At 44.5% G+C, this 26,340-nt stretch overlaps 1 protein-coding gene and 1 long non-coding RNA gene across 2 annotated transcripts in view; one reads left to right on the forward strand and one right to left on the reverse strand.

The window, feature by feature from the left end:
• The window catches only part of IGSF11 (immunoglobulin superfamily member 11), a 478,485-nt gene extending 454,802 nt beyond the window's left edge, over window positions 1-23,683 (reverse strand). The window contains exon 1 of the mRNA XM_069202662.1: window positions 23,103-23,683. Coding sequence (XP_069058763.1) covers window positions 23,103-23,163 — 61 coding nt within the window. The 5' untranslated portion in view covers window positions 23,164-23,683. The remainder of the gene's footprint in view (window positions 1-23,102) is intronic.
• Window positions 23,264-26,340, forward strand: part of LOC138248773 (uncharacterized) — a 96,598-nt gene continuing 93,521 nt past the window's right edge. The window contains exon 1 of the long non-coding RNA XR_011194642.1: window positions 23,264-23,344. This is a non-coding gene — a long non-coding RNA (uncharacterized lncRNA). The remainder of the gene's footprint in view (window positions 23,345-26,340) is intronic.

A 26,340-nucleotide genomic window follows, 5' to 3' on the forward strand; every position in this document is an offset into this window, starting at 1 on the left:
AAAATTCTGTGAAACAATTTTTTTTTTTTTTAAGCATGGAGCTTAACACTGACTGTCAGCCTTTTCCTAAAATAAAACATATTTTTGCAGGTGAGGGAAGCAAGGGCAGATGAAAGGCATTTTTATGGGATCACAGTATGTGGTCATTTGGAGGCTTCCTGGTTAGAACACGTTTTATGTTAAGCTGCTCCAGTCATACGAGGGGGTGCCATGAACGGACTTCTCAGGTGTACCTCAAAAGGAAGCAGTGCACAGTCAATGTCTGATGCAGGCTTCTTCTTTCTGCAAGTACAGAGCCGCTGACGCACCAACAGCGGTCCAAGTAAAATAAAATAAGCATTTGCAATGCAATGGGTCTCACATTTGCTCGAGTTAGAGCTATTAGTGTCATAAACTCCTAACCAGACTTTTCTTGCCACATAAATTGATAATAAAAAGTAAAACAGTTTCACATATGCAAGCCGACGGTCGCCATGAGCGTGAAGGAGACACAGAAAAGGAAACAGAAGTTCGCTCACAGTGAAACATAACGGCAAAAGTGCAATTATCCATGTAACCAGCAAAAGTAGAATTATTCATGTACCCAGCAAAAGTAGAATTATCGATGTAACAGGGTCGATGTCATGCAAAGTGCTCGACTACTGCCCTGCGAGATCGCGCTGCGTAAGAAATTAAAAGAAACAGCAGTGCAGAAGCCTTTCGGAAAACCCAGAGCCTCAAATGTTTTCAGTAGTTTACTGGTGCTGTAGAGGAGGACTACACACTGGAAAAGGCATGACGTATGCATGCCTGTCACTAATGAAATCAAGCAAATTTTAAAAGGCAAGCCTACGAACCAACCAAACAGACGGCCGTGAGGGTGGGGTGAGCGAGAGTGAGGACAGGGTCAAAGGCGTGGCTTAAAACACAAAATATTCGGTAACTTTTTCTGGGTTGAAAAATAAATACAAGTTAAGTTAATCCTTGAGAAATGCACATTTGTACATTATGAAACTTCTATTAGTTAATGCACTGCAGAGGTCTGTGTGTGTAACCAGAGAGCCACAGAGTTGAATCCTGGTTGGTGCAGTGGAGAATAGTGACTACTTGTGTATGTTTTGTGCTATGAGATACCAGTCTATGACAGTAAGCACAGTGAATATGTAAGTCATTAATTTAAGCTTGCATTACACACAGTATGCAATAGGCTTCTACAAAATGTGCAAAAAGAACTACGATGAAATAGTGTTTTCAAAATATAGACTGTAGTGATACCCAGATTGTAGTAGTGCATTTTATTTTTATAACGGTCCTTTAAAAGTATGCACTTCAAAGCTCAGCTGGTAACTTCCTTGCAATCACACAAAAAAAAAAAAAAATCTGTGTCATCAGGAAGTGTCAAATGATTCCATCAATTAGAGCCAAAACTGGCTTCCAAGAACCCCTTACATTAGCAGTTCACCCAGGTGTGCACAGTTACATTTCTTTCAGGCAAGAAGGCTTGTTTAGCTGTCTGCTCTCCCTCGGTTTCACATCACAGGAGACTCCCTGCCTTACACTTCTCCTGAAGCATTTCATATGCCGAATTAACCATCTTAGGGCAATTGCCATTTCACAAAAAGGAGGGTAACTTATATCCTTAAACTAAAAAACAATGGTCTAAAACAGCCCTAAAATAGTACCCCACATCTGTGAGCCCTAAATCCGTGCCCTCAGCCTCCGCACCAACCCGAAAACTGCCCCCACCCTAAAAACATCCTCTCGCTCCAAGCCATAAAACTAGTGCTTAATTTGTAAATAAAAATGTGCCTGTGCCTAAAAATATCCTCTGAAACAGGTGGATGCTGCAATTAAATGTGCAAGCACGGAATACTGAGGCAGGGTAATCCTGAAGCCATATCTTTAATCCATTTACAGTCACTCCCTGCCCCTTCAGCTCACTCTTGCAGCTTTCTGCTTTTTCCCTTTGTGGCGTGTTTTTCTTTTTCTCTTCCTCCGTCTTTCTCATTTGTGTCTTTTGCTCGTACTAAATGCTTGGGCAGAAAAATAAGTGCCGGACCTCAAAAACAAGTGCCCGTGCCCCACACCGGAAACCACTAGCTCAAATTAAGCACTTCTTCCTTTAGTCTTGTCACTACACCGAGGAACAACACATTCAGGACTTCCCTTTCAGATTACAATTTACCTAGCAGTTACATCAAACACATCTTATTACCGTCACCAAACTATGTGGTGCCCTCAAGCAATCCAACATATTTCAGAGAAGCATTAAAAAGCAAGGCACAATACTTGTTTCGTAAAGGATTCTTTATTATGAAAGTTCAAAGTGCCTGCCACCCCATTGCGAGTGAGATTTCAATAGCTCAGCCTTTGCTTTCTACAGCCTTTTCTACAGACAGAAGTAGACAGCATAGCAAGATGCCACACAGGACTGGATGCAAGTCTAAAATTAGAGAAAGAACTATATGATCACCTGCACTTAAAAAGGTGTGAAGAGATGTTCAACTAGTTGTGGTCAAAGGGCCTGACTTGAAGTTTTGCAGAGGGGGTTACTCTGTCACAAATGTCATGGCTATCCTGTTCACCGTCTTATGATCCCATAATAGCCTATGTAGATCGTAATGCACCGGACAGGATATCCAGCACGTTTATGACGGAGTAACCCAACCGCTAAACTCTAAATCAGGCCCTAAGTAATGAGAGAGCCAACGGAGGTAAACACAATGCAGGAAATAACAACTCAGGGTATAGAGTACGAGAGCACAGTCTAAAGCATGGTTAAATTAGGTAGCCGCTTGTCATGATGGGCCTGAACTCACTTTGATAAAATGAATAATGTTGTAAAAATTATACTCAAAAAGACAAGTGAACTGGCAAATAAGAAAACAAGTCAACACAAGATTATGAGTATAAGTGAGGTTAATATATATGAAATTCTCAAAACCCTGAAAAGCTACTAAATGGAGAGTGAAACAAGTTCTTGTAGTAGAAGAGGGCTTTGAGAGTGTTTGGTTTTGAAACCTTTATTACTTGCTGCATAAGTTGGAAGCATGTTAAAGATACAATTCAAATGACTTTAAGCACCTTTAACAGTCTTTAAGTTACAGGGCTGGTCAATGATGATCCTAGAGATGCATTTTAGAGAGATTTGTGCGGAGCTATATTTTTATGATTCAATGAATTGAAATGCCACCATCACCATCAGCAAGATTTTCAGGTTAACCACTAACTATGCAGCAAGTCCAAAGCAGATTAATTGTAAATAAATGTGGGGTGAATCAGGATTATTGTGCTAATTGGACAAAGAGACATTTTCACAAAGAATAACAGTTATTCAACATGCTTCTAAAATTACTTTCAGAGAAAGTTTTTTGTTATGATACTAGACATAATAGAAATATAATTTTTTTTAAATGAAAATGTATGAATTGGTTTTGGTGAAAATGTGCTCAATGCACCCGGAGCCACCTCCCTGGTGACATGTTGGCACTAAAGAATTATTGCCATCTTGTTCTGTTACAAAGGTACAATGGTGTGGGAAGTTCTTCCTTTAATTGAGTTTGAGTGATAAAATTCTAAACACTTGTTAGACATTTGGAAAAATTTAGGATGGGTGCAAATATTTTATAACAGTCGCAGCTCATAGGGGGAAAGGGACGGGGTGGCACGTGGCGGGGGACAAAAATATATATGAAAATATTTTTAAAAACACCTTTCTCGCCGCGCCGCTCCAATCTGCTCCTCTGGCTGCCAGAAGTTCTAGGCACAGGCTCCCAGGCTCCCAGGCTGCCCTGCGGCCAATCCTAACGCTGCTTTCATGCTGCTGGCAGCATTAAAGCTGCGTTAGGTTTGGACAGAGCGCCCTTGCTGGGCACTCCGAGGCAGAGTGGAAGTCTCTGCCTACTGTCTCCAACCTGGCAACGCAATGCTGGGTTGGAGAGAGCCTAGTGTGCATGTGTACAAAGAAAAAACAAAGTGGCTATGCATACAGGTTCGCACATCCTATGTATAACTATAGTATACTAGAGAACACAATGTCCATATGTCGCAGATAGTGCTGCCGATGGTGTCAAACTGGAAAGCACCCAACCACCTCGGGTGCAGTTCTGTCGGTTAAAGGATCAATCAACACGTAGAGGTCAAATACTGTTGTACCAAGGCACTCAAAAATAGTCATAAAGGTCTATTCCTTGTTGTGTTGTGGCAATCACAGTTCAAACCACACGTAAGTGTATGTTAAAGGTTTTATTCATCCAATGCATCAAGAATCCAGAGATATAACAGCCAACATGTGTTTCGTCAACAAGACTTTTTCAAGGCCCAAGAGTAAGTATAGTCAAATGTTCAAAAAATGTTGGAAGATTCTAAAGTTCGGGAACCAACATAGGTCTTTGATTGTAGATGCCAAATCCTGAGATATTATATTAAACAACCCGTGGCCACGGCCATGATGAGCTGTATATAGATCGTGCCACGTACTGTGAAGAATAGAGTTTTCAAGCAGGCTGCTTCAATCTCATGATTTGGCAAAAATAGTTCCAAGGATGGTGCTGCACAACAGCCTTTTTGCAAAGTCTAACTAGTCAACTTGCATTGCTAATTGCTGTATTCATGTGTTAGATCAGTTCTGAAATGAAATATCTGCTCAGATGTGGCATAACTCCAATGGCCGTGGCTATAGCGTGGAGGACTAGAAATGCCATAGACCCGTGCAAGAGATAATAAATAGGACTCAGTTGAGTCAAGTAAAATAAATCTGCATTTCTGGGGCAGAAAATCTGGTAAATAGCAAATGATGGGAAGTGAGGGATGTCCCCAGTCCATAGGTGCTGTAATATTTGGTGGGGGGCAGAGGGTGCTGCAGCACCCCAATAAATAACCAAGCTGGATTTCAGAAGGGGAATGAGCAATAAAGATGCCTTTAAATGTTGTGTTTATGGTGTCACACTTGCTGTAAAGTCTAAGACAGGGGTCAAATGATAGGCTATATCTTCTGACAAATTGCTGCTTATTTGGAAACTGGTGTTTATTTTAATTTCTCTGACAGCAAAGTGAGAGGATTTTGTTAAAGTGACCCAGCTGACAATCTTGCTTGCGTGCAGGGAGTGACAGGAAATGTTGTATGCTGTCAGCCTTTTTGAAACACACAACAGCATAAATACCTGCAAATGAACTATACACATATTTCAAAATATTTCAGCAATTAGAAAAGAACAAATGAAGTACATTTTCTGTAACGCTGAAGTGTGATGAAAACAAAGATTTTAATAGGATCAAAATAAATCATGATACTTGGTGATGTGCAAGCGATAAATATTTGCTGAAACTGGGCTTCCACACTTTATTGTTTGTGCGCTATATAGTTGTACCAATAAACTTCATGTTTATGCAAATTTATTTACCATTTCAACAAAAATTTTCTGTTTATAATGCACCACCGCCTACGCACCCTACCCATACCATCCTCCTACTGAATGGATGTGCCCCATTTGCTACACTTATTTTTTGAGTGACACTTGGATTTTTCACTATCCTTATGGTTTCAGTGATGTAACACTGATGGCAGCACCTCCAGTCTGAAAATTGTTCCAGCCAGCTGTCCTGGTCAGAGAATCACACACGTGGAAGCATGCAGAATGGGGATGAGAGGCCCAGCCAAGGTAAAAACAATGAAGCTCTGCTGCCACTAAACATTAGGGGTGGGTGGTAATTTCCGCTCCGCTTGTGGAGTTTGCAGAGTTTTTCCCACTCCGTGCTCTGCTTACAGCGTGGAGTTCTGAAAAAACTCTGCGGAGAGGAGTTTTTTTCCTCGCTCACGATCGCCAACACTAAGTTGGCGAGCGCGGAAAATCTTACTCAGACCTCCTCCCAGCGAGATTTCTCAACACGAGCGGTCATAGATGGTCACTATGGCTCGCGTTGAGAAAGCTTCCGTTCACATTGAGGACGTTGCTGCTGGAGTAGAAAATCTACTTGAGTGGCAGGAAAGAAGCAGGACCCTCTTGCGCTGCGTTTGGTGCTGTTCACACTAATTTTTCAGTGCAGGCTCCGCCCAGTCCTACTAAACATATCACCTGCATGGCATCCTCTACAAGACTGTCCTATTGTGAAGGTGCGTATGCAGAAGGGTAAAGCCACAGAGATTAAGGGTAAAGATGTATAGATTAAACTAAATGTCCTATGATTATTGTTCACCCGAAAGAAAGGAGAAAGAGCGTGTGACCCACAAAGTCTAATTCTTAAAGAAATTGTACATTATATAAGAGACATGAGTTATTCAGCTGCCCAAGCAATGAGAGGTAGTAGATATCAAACTGGAAAGGGAAAAGTTCAGACGTATCATTATAATTTGTTCACACACTAGCAGCTCAGACTTAAAACACCTAGCTGGTACGTTTAAGCAAGTGTGTTCCACTTAAGGTAACTCATTTATTCCGTACGATATGTAAAGATGCATTCATTCATATAAAATCACATCCCTGGAGTGACACACTTACTAAAAACGGTAATTAGTCCCTACGCCTGAAAGCATTGTTTGCACGCAACCAAATCCTCGGTGATCGCCCGAGACTTCAGCCAGCACGCGTTGCACGCTACGTCACTTCCGGCGCACCACAGGGAGCATTTTAGTAAGCCATTAAAACACGCCCCGGGCGTGCTGGAATGACAACCTGTGCGGCACTTAGAAAAGGATTAGCTACATGTTTCCAAGGCACGAGGGGACTGACTGATACAGGAGACTGGAGCTCGAGAGTGCTGTCTGTACCCTGCAGGTAGAGCAGTTCCAGCAGAAAGTTTTCTCCCTCGGAGTAAACATTGTCTCTTTTTCTCCTCTTTTCAACCTGAAGAGAAACAGGTGTGACTGTTTCATGTTTTCCACTTCCGCTCCGTCTGTTAAACGGCCTGGCCACAGAGGCAAAAGCGTCTCCTCATCTGCATGGAGCGATGGCCTCATGCAAATGAGGGGACGCCTCCTTGAGATGCTGCTGGCCTAAAGTGTGTGTTTAAAGGATTCCTACTACAGAAGTTTACAGACATACTCCTGCCAGCCTGTTCTGTTATACTAAATTGATTTTGCGCACAAAAAGTGCAAATACCTGCTGCCTGGAATGTTCTGTGACATAGGTCATTTGTTGTGACTGTCTCCAAACCAGGGATGTTCACAGTGGTTCCAGGAGGGCCACATCTGTGACCGATTTTCATGATAACCAGTGACTTTGTGTGTGTGAGTTCAGTTTTGATTCACTGTATGGAAACGTGTTAGATGTGGTTATCCTAAAAATCAGGTATGGACCAGTTCTAGTGAATTTTCAGTGGACTCCCCGGCTCTAAACCTAGTTTGCAGACACTTCCCATGCTCATCTACAGAGCTTCTCTTCCTAAAAAAATCTTCTACATATTATTTGTATGCACGTTCACTGGATCACTTTTTGCAAGAGTTTCAAATTCTAAATTTATCCATATGGAGATACCCTCCCTTTTGGCACAGGTTCAAGGAAACGTTCCTCTATACTTAAAAAAACTGCTCCTCTGTGTCACTCTGAGAACCTCTTACCATTCCCCCTTACATAACTGGACAGCGTTCCCTTACATAAGTGATACCATCTGCTAGTAAACCTTAGAGGCCATGTATTTGCTGTGATATAACATTACAAGTGCAGCCTCATCGCCAGCCAGAGGAAACTCAGACACATCGAAACACCCAAAAGACAACTCAATGGACATCCTCCACCAACAAGCATTAAATTCACATCTGCCAGGTAATCGACAAATCGACACAAAAGAGGCCTACATCAAAGGCAAACTGCTCATCTAGGAAGGTCCATGCACAACTTAATTTGCAAAGTTTGACCTCTAAGAAGCCCAAAACATAAGAGCATGAAATGAGCATCTGAGAATGAACAGCAACTACGTGCACATGAAACCTATCGGATTTCTGATGCTTAAAACAACTTCTTCCTCATCAATGAACTCAAAGACCTTAGAGAGAATTATTCCATTTAATGGTGAGCAATCTCCAATCCAAAAACTATTACATGATTTTATTGTTAACAAAGAGACCAAATTGCATTATGTCTTTGATTAACTTAATATAGCAAAAGGGCGTTGCAAAAGTGGTACTGCATGAAACCACAAAGCACATGTCGGCTGTTCTCTACAAGCTTGTTGAGAATACATGAAAGCTAATTAGTAAGAATACACTTTACTATCACATTTTGGACTTTAGTCTGTGTATTTTGAAAATGTTGCCCATCGATGAGTGTCTCTAAACATAACTATCACAATAAACAAATATTGCCAACAGGGTAGCTGGCGTTTTATAGCAAAGTACCTAATGCCAGCCCACTTTTGTCTCAACTCCCCAATACCGTTCTTTTCTTGATGCTTTCATATCAACCTTGCCCCTCTCTGCCACGATTGTGAAAAAACAACTGTTTTGTGGCCCACTACTTGACTCTGTAATCTGCCTGTTATCAAAGGGTTTCCACTAATACCTAACTCTAAACCAGGCCCTTGGCGTTCTAAGTGCAGCACCTCAGAAGTGAGATTCCCTTGTTAGACTAAAATGTGTTGTTCTACGATAAGTGCTCTGCTACTTCTCAGAGCTAGCTCTGTTTCCAAACACTTAGAAAACTATATTTAAATTCATGGATCTCTGTGTAACCCACCATCCCAGTTTGTTTGTCGGATACCAGCACGAAGACACAAAGTAGCAGAGCTTGTATGATGTATCTGTGCAATTGCTTTGTTGAACCATCTCAACATGGTGAAGAACTTATAGACTTGTGTGCTAAACATAAAACATAAAGTTCTATGTCTTAAAAACAGTCATGGAACTGGGATTCATCAGCAAGCTTGGAGAGACTTTTGAAAGAACATGGACCCAAATGAGTGCTGGAGGTCTGGCCTGGCCTTATGAGAAAGGCAGGGAAAACTCCCGTTGGGCATCCAGCCAATGTACCACTTGCTCAGGGGTGTTCATCAAAGATTTAGGAGGGCAGGATCCATGACAGCGTTTCAGTGTATCTGTTCATAATGCAATGAATGTCCATCTAGGTTCCTTGTATGCAAAATTGCATGATGTAGATATCCTAAACATTTAGCAATGATTGGGCCCTCCTGGGACTATTATGTAACACAGTGCACTAGTTTTTTTGGGCCTCATCAAAGACTGGCTGACCACAGAAGAGACCAAAATAGAACACTGCAATTTAAAAACTGAAAAAGTCCTCATTTCATCAAACAACGAAGACCGCAAGGCATCACAAAATATGGCTGGCTGTCGCTTGCTAATTCAGAGCTCTGCCTCATACATAAAGTTGGTATCTTTTTTTAACTCTGTCAACAAATAATTAGCAGATCGTCAGATAGGACTCTGGCAAATATCTTCAAATTGTTTTTTGTTTTGCACATAATCAGCCTCATGATTAACCAGCGGGGAACCAAACGCAAATGCACAAAGACCTATAAATCAAAGCCACAGCACTGTGCAATTGGTTTTAAGTCACTGTAATTTCAGGACTATTTTTGCAAACATTCATTAAGAGCTAAAAATACATCACCCTGATCTGATGGCTATTCCACTTGCACCCAAATCTTCCACATTGAACCAAATTCTTTCATTTTATGTGTAGGCTAAAGGGGTAATTGTTGGGGCACTTAAAGGATTTCCACACAGAAGTGTCTGATGGACAGAGAAGGGAGGCTTCCTGAAGGTCAGAGATAAGCACCCTGGGTGTCCTCTAGGGGATGATGGTCAGTGCAACTTAGGCAGTCCTTGGTCTCTAAGAAACCTTTGTCCGTAACACGAGGAAATGAAACATATAAAAATAGCTTTGATTAAACGATGCAAATATATACAGTGCTGAAAAGAGGTGAGCAGAAGTGTCGATGTAAGATAACACATCGGTACTGATTTCCCAAAAAAGTAAGAAGGTGAGAGAGAGGTGTTCGAGAAGTGTGTATTTTTATAGATGTCACAGTACACGAGAAAAGGGAGCCTGCTCGGTACCATGAAACATCTCACTTTTTCAGTACAATCAAGGGCATCCCAGGCATCAAGGTTGAAATCTGAAGTTTCCGAGGGGTACAAAAGGTAGATAAAAAAAAAGCCATGCACAAACATGCGTGTGCCCGCGCACGCGCGTGAATGCTGTAGGTTGGCAGGGGGAGGTTGTGTGTGCACATATTAGTGCACGGGTGCCTTTTACCACTAATCACTTTAAAAGGTTTCAACATCTCTCTCACAACAGACGTTGGGCACTCTGAGGCGGGGTGGGACCACCAAACCAGGTCTGTTACTACATTAAAAGATAGAATAACAAGGCCCTGCGTGCACCGATGCACCCTGCGCAAAATGCAACTGCAATAACTTCAACACGTTGGCTGTTTCTCTGGAGCGCTCAGGCGCACGGTGAACAGAAATAGAAACACACTTGGAAAACAGTGTGCATTTCAAAAGGAAGTGTGGGGGGGGGGGAGTGGGGTAGCTGCAGTGGGAAAGCAACAACGAAACGAAAGGATGACTTAAAAGCAGCCGAACAACATGTACCGTGAGGCCAAGTACCATAGTAGAGACCTCCACATAAAATGCAGCCTCGCAATGGTTAAAAGGGTCCGGGCACGTTGAAGACTGAATGAATGCATCACTGAATGAGAAACTCGTGTAAAACTGCTCCACTAAACACCGCACTAATTCTCAGGATAAGGCAACTCGTTTTTGCAATTGTCGGAATCCTTATTTTTATGCGGCAGGGTAGTACCAAATTATGTTGCAGGGTTGACTAAATTATACGGCATAATTTGGCACTTTTTATATTATTACTTCATTATTTTGTCATGTTTACACATGATAAACTGTCTGGGCAAGTATTTCACTTTATTAGTACCACTTGAAATAAGCAACTGAAAGATGACTACTTAACCTTTGCAATGAGCCTTCCACTGCGAGTAAACACACGTCGCCGGGTTTTTATTTACTTTTATTCCATTTGAGCTAGAAACATTTTTTTGCAAACATCTGAGTATTATGCATCAGATAATGGACTATGTGGCAAATGCGGCTAATCCATAATTATGCGGGGGAGGGAAGGGACCTTAAACTACAGAATGGCATAATTCCAGTGGCCCAGGTTTTATGTTACTTCAGTCTATCAAGTGTCACCATAACTGAAAACAAATGGCGAAGACACTCAACTGAGTGCTAGAATGCACACATTCACAGTTTTATTTCCACCACTGTGCTGTACTTGCTTGCTATTAACCAGCACTTATGCGTTAGTGCGTTTAAAGCATGGCAACATTACTCTGCGCAGGGCAAAACCTGTGAAATTGTTGAAAGTTTAGGATAGAAGTTCCTTCTATTAAAAGTCCCCCTAAGCAGCGTTGCTGCCTTTCAATTTCCGCATTCTCTGCGTTTGGTTTGAGGATGGGCTTCACAAAAAATTGTTAATCCCAGCCTGAGTAGACTTACTCTTGCATGGAAGCACAACTTTTTATCTGATTCACACTTTTCATAGCTTTTCTGGGATATACACGTTTCCTTAACCCACGTATTCGGAGAGGAACAGACTGTGAAATTCAACTAACATATATTTCCAAATATTTTTCTATGTTATATTCTTTGAAAATATGCGTGTTGATTCACATTTTCCAGTCTTATGTAGTGCAGAGCAGCTCCAATGAGCGACAAAGCACTTTACATAAAAATAGATTTGTACATAAGAATGGTTAGGTTTTGATTTGTTAGATAAGAAAAGTTTTGAAGGCTCCAACAATCTTTTAGTCGTGCAATAGCCAGTTACAGCTTGTGGCCCTCCAAACAGCTATCCAGGTCTTACAGGTCATTGAAGATCATCTGTAACTTGGTGAAATATTCTATCTGTGAGTTCTGGCATCCTACTATCTATGACACACCCTGAAACTACAAACCCACATGCTAACTCAGGCTCATTAATGCTCGCTCAGCAGTAATCCACGTACCAGACATCCTATACCTCATAACTTATCACAAACGTGACACCTTCTTCATCACAGAAACAGTGTTCACTTATTCATATCCTCACTCATTTTAGATGTCATTTTTCCTACACGTTATAGCATCCATCAAGTGGACCATGCACGGAAGAAGAAGAAGGGAGGAGGCCTAACTGTCATCTACAAGCACGCCTAGGCAAGTAAACTTCATAAAGGCCCCAACATGCCACCCCCGACTCTCTGCCACTTCCCATCTCTGAAACACAAACTGCCACCTTTTATCTCATCTACAGGCCTTGCGGGTTGAATAAGGACTTAATTATGAATTCTCAGATCTCCTCACCACCTCATCCATCTTATATTCCCACACCGCTCTCTTTGGTGTCCTTAACCTCTCAGTCAACAGCAGCTCAAATATATGTAGCATGGTAGAGCACATCACCCAACCAACAAATTTTAAAGGCCACATGCTTGTTCTGGTTCTTCTCAACATCACCAACAATCCAATGCACACCACCATTACCTCTGGACTGACCACATCGCCATCCCTATCTCCCTGCCTGGCACCCCACCAACAAATTGAGGTTAATTCAAAAGAGAAGACCAAACCTTCAGATTCTTCAAAGACTTCTCCATTGAAAAAATAATGCTTGAACTCATCTATCGTCCTGCCAGCGTCACGTCCAACACCAACACCCTTCTGAATGACTTCAACAGCTTTTTGGGCAACTACAAGACTGTACACATTCAAAGTAAAACACACAAGTGCAAGCTAAAACTTTCAGCACCCTGGTTCTATAAAGACCTCGCTGACAAGAACTGTCCATCCACAGACAGGATAGAAAATGAAAAAAAACTCCAGATGACCTCATGATACTGAAGTCCCTCCATGCCAGATGACCTCATGACACTGAAATCCCTCCATGCAACATGCTAAAAGCTCATCTCAGAATATAAAGCAAAGTACTATACCAGCACCGTCACTAACAGAAGCAAAACACTCTTCAGGACAATCAAGCTGCATCAATCCCAGCCTCATCATCCTTTCCAACACTCCACAGACAAGTGTAAAGCCACCACCGCTTCTTCAATGAAAAATACAGACGAGCGGACAGAGCATTCAAAACAACAAGCCCGCTTCTCCTCTTACACCCAAACCTTTTCACATAATTCGAGAGTACTGATCCCTCAAAGCTCTATCTCTCGCAGATCTCACCAACATACTCAATACCCTCAAAGTAACTTCCTATGAAAATGTCTTACTCTGATCCTTCATCAAAGCTTTCTTCAGGGAAGTTTTCTCGCCCCTACTCACCACCGTACCACTGCTAAAGTACCACTGCTAAAGCAATCTACACTAGATCATGATCATCTTGCCAACATCACTCACCTACCCTTCATCAGCAAAATAATTGAACACGCATTCTATGCTCCACTCCTAGGTTAGATCAATGCCAATCATCTCCTGCACGTCTACCAATCTGGTTTCTGGTCACACTGCAGCATGATATTATTGGACCTCTCCGCTGCCTTTGACACAGTCAAACATCCTGGAGTCTCCAACGGGATTCGCTGGCAAACTTCTTTACTGGTTTTCTTCCTATCTTTCCAACCAATATCAGTTCATTCACAGGGACTTTTCCAGGTCACAAGACATCCCCCATTGCCCTGTTTTCTTCAGCCTCTGCATGGAGCCCCTTATTGTTCTACTCAAAGAAAACATCATCAAAATACACCAATATGCTGATGATAAGCAGCTCTACTTCAAAGTCTCCTCAACTTCAGACATCCAACACTCAAACACAGCTTGTACCTCATCAAAGCCTGGCTGGCAAAAGCCTTCTTAAAGCTCAACCCCACCAGGGCAGAAGTCTTGTTATTAGGTAAGAACAACAAGCAACAAATAGTGAAACCTGATTCAGTGACATAAATATTGACAGTTTTGAACCCCAACTTGCACCGAATGCCATAACATTTGGTTTCATCCTGGACACCAGCCTCATTCTCAGGGAACATACTGGCGAAGAAACAAAGACCACCCTGTACCAGCATCCTCTTCTAAAGAAAGAGAGACTATTTTTTCCAGATAGTAACCTTAGAACTGCTGCTCAAGCTTTAATAATCTCGCCTCTGGGTGGTGGTTGCAACAACCTGTCCCATAGACTCCCAAACACCATATTGCTCCCCTTATGGGCGCTGTACATGCCACAGCCTGTTTCATCCAGGGCCTGAAGAAAAATTAACACATAACCCCCATCCTGACAGAAGTCCACTGACTTCCTTCGCTAGCCCACAATATCTTCAAAGCTAGATGTATTATTTACAAGGCCACCAAAACCAGAATTTTGATTATTCTTCACACAAGGTCATCATCTTTGGTGACTCTCGCCACATTTGTAGCCAGGACACCATCAGAATGGAGACTAAGAAGTGTAAATCAGAAAAAACAAAGCAGAAGGCCCTTTCCCTCAATTCACCTAAGAGCTGAAGATGCATCTTTTTAACACTACATCACAGTGTATTAGCAGTACTCTTCTTGTCCCAGATCCCGGTTATTTCTCCTATCACTTGTTGACACGGTCCCCTACCTCAACGACAGACTCACCTTCCACACCCCAACCCACAACCTTCGCTCCGCCAACCACGCCCTCGCCTACGTTCCTCGCATCCGCCACACGACCACCGGAGGAAGATCATTCTCCTACCTTGCCGCTAAGACCTGGAACTCCCTACCACTCCACCTCCGCCTGACCATGACCCTCTATCTTTCAGGAAACGCCTTACGACCTGGCTTTTTGACCAGTCCCCCCACCCCCGCGCCTTGAGACCTTCCGGGTGAGTAGTGCGCTTTACAAATCCCTGATTGATTGATTGATTGATTGACTGTGTGCTTTCCTTTGCCCCATAAGGAGCTTGGCTGCCTTTTGGCTAGGTGTGAACTATACAAATAGCCAGTGCTTTAAATGGGCCGGTACTCACAGGTACTGAGTACCGGCACTTCTTATTTTTTTCACTCTGAGTACCGGCACTTCTCTGCTGCCAAGGAGAGTACCGGTACTCATGAAAGGTAGGCTCATTAGCTGCTAGTGCTGGTGAACACTAGGCTCTCAGAGTTGAACCCGACTCTGACAGCAAAGGTGCTTCTGTCACCCTAAGCTGACCCGCGCTGAGCTATTCAGTGGGGATTATGTGCCTAATGTCTGGGTATTTACAATCACGCTGTGTTTGACAGAACAGGGTCCATTCAGGCTTTTGTGTAAACACAGGAATTGAGGCAGCCCCACTGACAGTGACAACTAAGAAAGCCATGGGAGGAAAGTTTAAAATGGCTTTGATCCCACCTGAGTCTCTTGAACGAGGGTCTGCTTATGTATGTGTATGCCTGTGTGAGAGAAAAGCGAATGAAAGAGAGAGAATCGGGGCACTTTAAGGAGGACAGTGTGGAATGCTTTGGGTGCGCCTCTGCTTGTTTCTTTCTGTGTGTACACCTTCAAGAATATATAGTATTGTGCAAAACGACAGCAAATATGTATGCCAGTAAGATAAATAGCGTTGTGTTTCGCTTACATTTCGTTTAATGAGTTAACTTTTTTTGTTTATTCAAACACATTTCTCATGGGCCTTGGCATGTGCTGCAACTGGTATATAAGTCAAAGTATCCCATGTCTTGCTCTTAGCCCCGCCCCTAGCCCCACCCACCACACTACTAGTATATGTTAATGAGTACCTGCACTTATTTTTTCCCATTTAAAGCACTGCTAATAGCCCATATATCCACACAAACAGAGAGATTCTAATGTCGCCACTTTAGATCCTTAGCCCCTTTTAGTTATTGCTGGATTAGAACTATTCTCGATTTTCTTCTTTCTCTGTTAGATTCTACTCCTAGAGTATATTTCATCCAATCTCGGAGAATCATAGGTGGGACTTCAATGTATCAAATGAGACTTTTTCTGCCTTGTCCCAGCTTCTTGCCATACTTTTCAGTGCATCCACAAGTAATATCTGATATTTTCCCTCTGTTTTCGGGAAGGAGTTGTGCGAGCTAATTTAATAGGAAAGGTAATAGAACAAAATGTTCATATGGTGTGCTGAATTCTGTCAGAAATGTTATGAACAAACCGCAGCCATTTATCAAGAGAAGATTTCCCGCACCAGCAGTGATCTTTGTCTATTAGCCTTGGTAATAAAGTTTGACAAGGTCCCAAAATCTTTGTGTAAAATGTCCATTCTGGATTGGGCTGCTGCTGATTACCAAAGTTTCCTCTCAGTGTCATCAGAGAAACTGAGCAATATTCCATGATATTTCTTCATGGTCAATACAAATTTGCAGCAGAAGAGACTGGTGCAATGATCAGATTTTATCTGATGCTTAAGCCATTATGAATTTGTGTGTATTCAAGAGCTTATTTGCAGGGTTGACCATTACTTATAGCTCAGATGATTGCATGTCTCTATGTTGTTTCAGGATCCGCAGAGTATACTTTTTGATACTATTATATAATGGAACGTCCTTGAATTCATACGTGTCTGCATACTGCCATCCAGACAAATAAACCGGATTGCCACCTACCCTTACTTTCAAGTTTTCCTGAAGCTGCTCCTCAACAGAAAAAAAGTTTGTTTTCTCATTTTTTTTTGGTATTAGAAAATGTTTTCCTGGCATCATTTAGAGCTGTACTTTCAAAGGGGAGTCTGGTAGCCAGTGTAGCTTGTAAGCTCAAGGAACTACTCATGTTTGTTCCATATACAGGTAATTTAGTTTACTTAATGACTTCATGCTTAGGAACCACCAGGCAACATTTCTGCAATGCTTTTTTTAAAATTCAGGATTGTTGAGCCCTCTAACTTTTTCACGTGAACATACTTTTCCAAAATCGAGTCTATAGAAACTCTGAGGTCAATTTATTGAATTACGGTATCTGGAGAAACAAGGGTCATCCACGCTGAATAATATATTAACGGAGCAAACATCGACTCTGCCACTATGTGATGCTTTTACAGGCCAATTTTTAGGTTAGAACATTTATCTTTAATAGAATACTCCGTATGTTCTGCTTTCTGCTGGTTTCAGTGTCTGGAGGAGTCAAGGTTAAATGCCACATCAATCTCAGCCCCTCCTGGGCACGAAAAGAGTAACTGTTAATGGGCAGTTCTTCACATTTAGATTTAGGACATTTTTTTGGAGTTTGGAGAGGAGAATACCTGTCCACCATTTTACAAGAGCATCATAGCCAAAAGCATTTATAATATGGCAGACTTGATATCCGGCAAGTTTGGACAGTGAATTCTGTACACCAAAATATGGCACTAAGGCCCTCATTACGAGTTTAGCGGTCCGAGGACCGCCAAATCTGTGACAGCTGTTAGACCGCTGCACTCCTAGTGGTCCAGCTGCCAGAATACACTCCGGCGGTCAGACAGCCAGGAGACTGCCGCCACAGCCAAGATCATGGATCCCAACAGGGTGGCGGCAGTTGGAGTCATGGTCAACCACGGTGGCGCTGAGTCCAGCGCTGCTGTGCTGATCACAAGTCCTCCTTCTACCAGCCTTTTCATGGTAGGTCCCCTAGAGGGAGCTGAGGCGAATGCTGTGCCACTGTTTCCGCCAGGCTGACTGATAGAAATGTAATGTGATGCCCATTGGAAACATCGTAAGACGTCCTAGGGGAGGCCGCCAGGATGACAGCCGACTCCGCCCTGCAGTTGGCTCGTCCGACCGACAAAGTCGTAGTGAGGCCCTAAATTTGTATATGGAGATGTCTGCGTAAGCAAAAATTGTTCTCAAAAGTTTTGGAAAGGAAGTACTGGAGTTAGACAGGGTGAGTTTGCAATAATCAGTTTTCTTTGACAATCTCCTATTTTTCTGTATATGATATGCAAAAGTATCAGCATCTCAAGGAGCCTCTGGCGTCCAAGGACTGGCACTGGATATCAGTGGATGGAAAGATGCAAAGAATGTTCATCACCAGGTCATGGCGTCTGCCCACGTATCCTTGCAGAACTTCAGGATCCAGTATGGAATCTGTCATATTGCAGTAGGAAGTAAACAGAAACAACTTTCGAGCAAGTGTCAATAATACAGGATTGCCATTGGATCACTTCCTCTTCGACTGCAAATGAAAGGCTACACAGTATATACCACTCTCGCTTAAGGTCTCATCCAGTGTTTCTTACAATCGCTTCCTTAGGGTTTTAAATTACAAATCTCTCGATGATGTTACTTAATTCTGTTACACTTGACAATCAGATTCCTTTCAACAAAGGCTGTAGCAGGAATGTTTCCTTCTATGCTGTTCGTGCTACAAAGTCCAATTCGTGCAACAATACATATGAAGGCACTGTGCTTCTCTCTGTGACATATGCACCTTAATTCATTCTTAGGTTTGACCTGTCGAGACTTGTGTGCTTCTTATGACTCCAGTTGTAATAACTTTTTCCCTGGGGCACTACTGTTTAGAAGTCAAACATTAGTTTTTTGACTGACGAGCTAATGCGAGGCGCAGGGGTCTGCAATAAAACCTGCCACTGACTATTCAACTCTTACTTAATAATGGGATTAAAGGCGGTGAAAATGAGCACCCTGTCTGACGTAGAAGGATGGGGAAATGTTATTCTAACTGCTGACTCAGCAGCAGGAACGGTGCCTTAAATCAAACACGCTCCTTTTTCTTGTGAACGAAAGGCCAGAATAATCACAACTTTTAGGGCCCTCCGTGAAGTGATCCTGTGTTCTTTCCTTCTTCACAATCCTAGGTGGTGTGGGGTGTAATTGGGTGGAGGGAACATTCTCCTTTGACGTTACAGAGTCAATCCACTCTCCTTTGACACTACGGAGTCAATCTAGTCAGGCGGAAACAGCAAAGAAAGCAGCACGGCATGCTTGTTACCAGAAGGGGCACGAGCAAGGAAAAAGCTCCGCGTTTAACCGGAAGCGGCCGCTAAAGGTCACTTGTCTATGTTTATGACACCTCGCGCCTCTGGTTCCTTCGAAATACTTTCGTGCCTAGGCCTACAAATGTAGTCATTTCTATTGTGCTGTTTCTCGTGCCAGGCCTTAGAGAGGGCCTTCTTGCAAACTTAAGGGGCTAGCAGTCCGTTAGGACAGAGGTTCCCACCGACGGTCCTGGGACCCCCGGGGGGTGGCCGAAGCCTCCCCAGGGGGTCTGTGACTGCTTAGAAAATTAACTAAACAATATTAACAGATTGAGTGTATATAAAGTGGCTAAATGTACATTGAAAATTTAAAAACGTACTGTAAATGTCAATAGATTTGAAATTGGAGGCTAAAAACTAAATCAGTACTCAGATTGATTTGTGGGAGCAATGCAGGTACGTCAAACAGAATATAGTACGGCTCATGTGAGGCTAATTGAATTTAGAAAGGTCCGACCTACTAAAATTACATTTTTAATTTGTTCATTTATATTTTTTTGCAAATTAAATAAAATGTGTTATAATTTGTGTGTGTTTTATAAATGCTTATTTCTGGATTTTGTTGTATTGTTTTGTGCTTCAAATCATCAACAATGTTTAGGCCGGCATCCCCAGCTTCCAGTAATGACTCGGTGGGGGGTCTCTGGATTCCAGTAATGATAAAGTGGGGGTCCACAGAAGTCAAAAGGTTGGGAACCACTGGGTTATGGTACCTGCCAACTACTCACCAGCCCCTTGAGAGTGGTAGCTCACAGTAGGTCTCTGGTGTGAGGGGCACTTGCACTAGAGTTGGATTACATACATTTGCTGCAGCCACACTGCAAATTTGCACCAACATTTGCACCAACTATCAGTCCAAAATGAACATGCTTCTATGTCATGTTTGAACTGGTCTCTCAATAAAAATGTTGTTGTGATATTTCCTGGCACCTGGCAAAATGTTTGCAACTCTGGTCTCAGATTCTAGGCATGAATACTGTCATTCAGGCAGGTGTGGAGATGGTATCTGACATGTCTTGTAAGGTGGGTGCCATGAGAGATTCCAAACCCTGTGAATGCCATGCAGGGCTGTCCTCCTCAGCGGCCCAGTGTGTCAGCTTACAGTGATCTTAACCACAAGAAGTGAGATCAAATGCCAGTGGAATTGCTTGGGGAGTCAGAGCGTGCTTGTGAGAGCCTCACCTTGAGGCTCTCCATTAAGGTTGTGACACCAGAGGCTGAGTTTTCAGTTCCAGAGAGTGACATACTAGTCCCACACGAGTCCCTCGAGCCAGTGATGCTACCAAGTTGTCCAGAGTAAAGCAGTGGCATACCAGGGAATGAAGATCCTAGGAGTTCCATGCCAAGAGTGCCATGCTAGGTGATCACCAATCACTCACATCACTCATTGACTGTATCTTTCCCTTTGACTCTATCCAGTGCTTTGCAGTCTTTTGTCCAGGTTCATGCTAAACATGTGTACACATATGCATCTCGAACTAGGGAGCCACTCAAGGTGGTCTTCACACAGGAGATACCACGAAGAAAGGGTGTGGAAGGACATCTTGAGCCACGCAGAGCTGTTTCATGGGTCTCAAAGGAAGGAGTGCTATACCAGGGGTTCTCGAACAACTGAATACCACATCAGGCATCTGGAGTCAAGGATTGTTATACCAAGAGGAATTAAACGAGACAGTGGCATACTTGTGTGCACAAGTATAGGGCTGCCACAGTAGAGGGTCTATGGCTAAAGATTGCGACACCATGAGACTTTGAGTAAGGGAGTGCTTTGATGGTCTCACCTCAGCGAGTGCCACATCGAGTGCCACCCTAAGCACTCTTCTTCTGAGGAATGCCATACCAGGTGGGCGCGAGCCACAACACGGGGGATCGAGCCAGAGTGCTCCCATTGGAAATCTAAAGTCAAAGGGTGCCAGACTTGGTGGGTTTGAGCCAAGGATCACCACACCAGGAGAGTATGAGACAAGGAGGTCCACAGCAGGAATCCCAAGCCATGAAGGGACACACCAGGAAATGTTCAGTCAAAGAATGTCTGACCAGTAAAGTTTCAGTCAGCAAGTGCAACCGTAAAGGGTGACAAGCCAGAGATTACCGCACCAAGAGATCTCAAGCCTAGGGCTACAAGGGGGCCTAGGACAAATACAACACAGTGTGCCACCAACTAAAGAATGCCATACCTGCAGGGAGGGAGTGCCATATCAGGGTTTCTCAAGCCAAAGAATAGCACACCACAAGATCACTGACTAAAGATGCCACAATAGTGGGTCTCGAGCTACGGAATGTCACACCAAGGAGCCTCGAGTCACAGAGTGCCACACCAAGACACCTTGAATCAAAGACCACACACCTGTGGACCTCAAGATAAGGAGTGCCACACAAGAGAGTCCGGAGCCAAACATTGTCACTTCAGGTGATCTGAACCGGGGGATCATGTGCAAAAGATGTCACACCAGTGGTTTTCAAGCTACAAAGCGCCTCACCAGTGAGTCCTGAGCCAAAGAGTGCCACATCAGAGGATCCAGAGCCAAAGATGCCACACAGTTCGGTTTCGAGCTACAGAGTGCAGCACCAGGGCGTTTCAGGCAAAATAGAGCCACACCAGGGAATGTCGACCTAAAAAGTGCCACACCAGGGAGTCTTAACTTAAAGAGTGCCACATCTTTATATCTTGAGCCAAGGATACTGCACGAGTGGGTTTGAGGTACAAAGTGCCGCAAAAGGGAGTTTGGTGCAAAATAATTCTATACAAGGGATCTTGAGCCAAAGATGCCACATTAATGGGTTGGGGGCTACGGAATGCCACACCAAGCACTCTGGATGGAGCCAAAGAGAATCAAACTAGGTATCTTCAGCAAAAGATGCCATACTAATGGGTTGCGAGCTACGCAGTGCCCTACCAGGGAGTCTAAAACAGGGGATCTTCAGCCAAAGATGTTACAGTAGTGGGTCTGCAGCTACGGAGTGACGCACCAGGGAGTTTCAAGCCAGAGTGCCATATTAGGGTGTCTCGAGCCCAGGACTGCCACAACCGGGAGTTTTAAGCCAAAGAGTGTCAGACTAGAGGATTCTGGGCCAAAGGTGGCGCTCTAGTGAGCCTCAAGCTACAAAGTGCCATACTGGAAGTCTCGAGTCGAAGATTACCGCACTTATGAAATCTCAAACCAAAGAGCGCCCTACAGTAGTTTTTGAGACGGCCAGTTTAAGTATTATCCTAGCGATGGTTGAAGCTGATAGGATACTTGTTTAACACGGTCTACTAACATCCCTGGGCAGATGCATGGTTTTTCAACATTAATACTGAAAAAATCTGTTGGGTTAAAACATAAGCAGTGGCTTCGAACATGCAGCAGAGGACTACATGTGTCCCAGGCTTATAGATAGGGCGACTGCATACAGGGGTCGCAGCAGATATCAGCACACAGGGGTCGGAGTAGATACCCAGCAAAGCGGGGACAGGGTAGATGCCCAGCACACAGGGGTCGGAGCAGGTGCCGAACACACCGGGATAGGGGCGCACACCCAGTACAGAGCAGATACCCAGTACAGAGGGGTCAGAGCAGATATCCAGCACATAGTGGTCAGAGCAGACACCCAGTACAGAGGGGTCAGATCAGATGCCCAGCACACAGGGGTCAGAGCAGACACCCAGCACAGATGAGTCAACGCAGATGCCCAGCACATAAGGGGTCAGAGCAGTTCTCAGGTGGCCCACCAGCACACAGGGGTTAGTCGCAGCGGAACATGTCCACAAAAGACAGTGACCACATAATGTCACCAGCACCCACGGCCACGCCGGACACTGTGTAGTCAGAAGTTTCTCAACACTAAAGAGCAGAGCCGACAAGCAGACAGGGGTCGCAGCACGGACGCTCCACAGCACCTAGAAGTGAGAGCAGCGCGCCACACCCAGGGTTTAGGAGGTGGCATCTCATAAACACACACGAGTCAGACCAGAAATCTAAACCCTGCACCACTGAGCTGTCAAATTAATCTCGTGTTTGAACAAGTTTGATGTGGTCTCTTGTGAGTGAAAATGCACACCTTTCCTTCGGAGACACGCTAACCTGACCGTGGAATGAATACACCTCACCCGATAATCCACCCTGAGCCGCATTCCCAGGGTGGTGGCCCCCAGTGCGCCGGCGGCAGGAAGTAAACTCCTCTGTGCAACGCCTGGGCAGCAGCCGTGGCGCGAGGACGGTGCACCTTACCTGCCAGAGCTAGGAAGAGCGCGAGCCCCAGGCTGCAGCGGACACCCTCAGGGAGCTTCATGCCGCGCGCACCGGCGGAGGGTGAGGTCCTTGCTTCTTCGCAACCCGGGTCCGTAGGTACCAAATCCAGCGGGCAAAGGCAGCTCACACTCTGCCCATCCTGCTGCCAATCCCAGTGCCCGTGCCAAACTCCAAGGATGAGAGAAGAAACAGAGGATGGCCAAAAACAGAACAAAAGCCAGGTGCTCACAGGTGCCCTTCTTTCCTCTGACAAGGGAGCGGCACCTTTTGCGGAGCCTAATTCCACTGCACCTGTCCGTGCTGCCGCTGCTCGCTCTGCCACCGCTGCCAACCCTGCCCGATCCGTGCCCAGTTTGCGCGTTAAACGCACAATGCGCCGGTGCTCCTCGTGGTGCGCCTACAGCTTGCGCTTTCTGCGCAGTCCCAGTTGCTCCTCCAGCCTGCGCCACTGGCTGTGCAGGAGCCGCTCCTCGCGCTCCCGCCTCGCGCAGCCCGCTTGTCCTCGCGCCTGTCCCGGGACCGAACGGCACGTGCTGAGTCCCCGGCTCCTCTTCCCCGACAACCAGGCTCGCGCCCACCCTGGCCGTTTCCCTGGGCAACCGGGGGGACGCCACCAGACCCGTGCTTCGACGCTCGAGCGCTACCTGCTGGCAACGCCAGGGAGACCCTGCGCCGAGGCTGTACCCATGCTGGCTCTATTTGCATTGTTTGCATTCCTTACATCTTCCTATTCTGTATTTGCAGCATGCGTGCATAATAGTGGCATTGCGTATTTCCTACTTGCACGACACTGGTGTTGCATGTTTTCTTTCCATGCTATTGTGCACCGCGTAATTGATTACAGGCACCGCGCCCTGATATTCATACGACCCTACATTTCTAGACGGGAGTCTGTGTTAATTGCTCTGTCCCTGCACGTATGACTAAATAAATAATGCACGTGTCTCTGAGTCCATAGACCATTATGCAATTAATGTACTGCGTTGGAATGGAAAAGTCCTCTTCATGGTGATGGGCTTTCACACCTGCCCTGATTGTGCATCTGTACTGATGTTTGGATCCCTAAAACTGATTTTTGTTGTCATAGGCAAACACAGATCATGCCTGTGTGCCATGAAATAGGCCTTTCTCATGGCTTGGGGGTCTTGTTGGACCAGTTGGGGCACCTAATGTTCTACCCTCATAGCAGTGAAAGGCCCTTTCACCAAGAGTTAAGCAGCTTGAACGCAGACTGTGTAGTTGTTTGTGAATGTCATTTCTCTTGTTAGTGCTAGGAATAAAAATATCACATCCATAAAAGTGAGTATTTGGCTGAGCAATTAGTTATTGTTGCTGCTGAGTGCATTTTGAGTTGTGAACCTGTGTTCACTACTCTCCATCACCCCAGCTTTCATCCCAGGGAGCCATGGACTGCTTGGATCATGTGAAATCTGAGAGTCATGTGCAGAAGGGGTACTTAGTCCAGTTGCTCAGGATCCATAGTAAGTCCAGACATCAGGAGTAAAAGTCCCCAACCCCCACGTTTGGGCCCAGAAGCCACTGCGTGTCCCGTGACCATCTGATAGGTGTTCTGATGATTGGGACACGCGGGGGGGGGGCTAACGCTTAGGAGCCTGGATACAGGAGTGGCACTGGTAATTTCTGATTTGTGCAAGCAGTACAATAAGTCCAGTTTTCTTTCCTTTACACACAAAGGCGTCACACATAGACAATGGAAAACTCAGGGTTGGGAATCGACCTCAGCACCATGTCCATAGATTAGTGGATTTTAGGGATAGATGGTGGAGGATTCCCAGGAGCAGGGACAGATAGGTTGTTGCTAATTCCATTAAGCACCAGTTTTAGACATTGGGTGAAAGGGATGAAGCCGTAGTTGACTCTGGGGAGGGAACCCTGGTAGGAAGTCAGGAAGAAGATGCTGTGAATTAAGGCTCTAGGATCCCCTCAGGGTAGCTCTACCCCAGACACACTCAAAGTGTGTCACCTAATGCATTTGCCAGAGTTTTACTAAGACACTCACCACCTGTAGATTCTAGAATGCCTCAGGTATGTACACCATCTCTACTTTATAGGGTAACTGTCACACATTCTAAAAGTAAATCTCTTGTGTGAGTTGAGTCTAGCAGAGACCCTGAGCAAGGAGTTGGTTCTTTAGAAAGCTAAGGTCGAGGACCACGAGAAGGGCAGAGAGTTCAGGAGGGAGAAAATATGACAAGCTCACTGGGAGCAAGAAGAGCGGAACTAGAAAGAAAAAGTGTGAGAGGAGAAACAGGGAGAAAGAGGGCGTAGGAGGAAAAACAAAAGGAAAAGGAAAGAGAACTGAAAAGGGAAAGGATAGCCCTTGAGAGAGAGAAATTTAGGATGGCAGCAATTGCAACTCCATCTGGGATAAGTACCTCAATATCCTGTTCAAGCCAGGTGGTAGCCAAGGTTCCAAAAGATCTTGTGCATGTGTATGCAGAAGGTCAGTATATTTTGATATAATTTTTCAACTTTGAAGTCACTTGTAAGGGGCATGCCTCAAATGAGGTGTGTTAGACAGCTGCCTTAATGGGGAGCGTCCCTTTGGAAGGGACAGCCATCATTGGTAGGATGCCTGTGGCAGGCCAAATGATCTATGAGCGAAAGGAGGAAGCTCGCCTTAGGAGGTTTAGGCTGAAGCCAGCTCAATACCTGCAGAGATTCTTTGACTGCAAGAGAGCAGATGGTGTTCAAATGAGACTCGGATTCATGTTGAATTGCATGATTGGAAAGAGTGGGTAACAGGGATTAAGGTCAAGGACTTTCAGTCCCTTAACCAGTTGATAGTGACAGAGTGACTCAAGGAGGAGTGCTCTACCCCACTTAGGATCCAGAGAAACCTGCAGTGTTGAATGACAAGTCGTTAGCTAATAGGGTTCACATAGGGCTAGAGCAGCATGGTTCTAAACCAAAGGGGGACAATAACTCTCCACAAACTGGCTCCAAACTGGAGGGTTAGGGCTAGGATCATTTTCATGGGACTCAAGGAGAGCCCAGGAAACATGGGAATGGTGATGGTTTGTGTAGGAAGGAGCGTCATAAGGAGGAAGGGCAGGAAAGTGCTTCCAAGTTCAAAGTAGAGACTTGCTTCAAGTGCCACCAGGTGGGACTCTTTAAGAGAGATTGTCAGGCAAAACATCCTGACACAGCAGCACCTGTAATAGCAAGTATGTTACATGTGGGTGAAGGGATCTGA

The sequence above is a fragment of the Pleurodeles waltl genome, chromosome 8, assembly GCF_031143425.1.
Source record: "Pleurodeles waltl isolate 20211129_DDA chromosome 8, aPleWal1.hap1.20221129, whole genome shotgun sequence".
NCBI lineage: Eukaryota > Metazoa > Chordata > Amphibia > Caudata > Salamandridae > Pleurodeles > Pleurodeles waltl.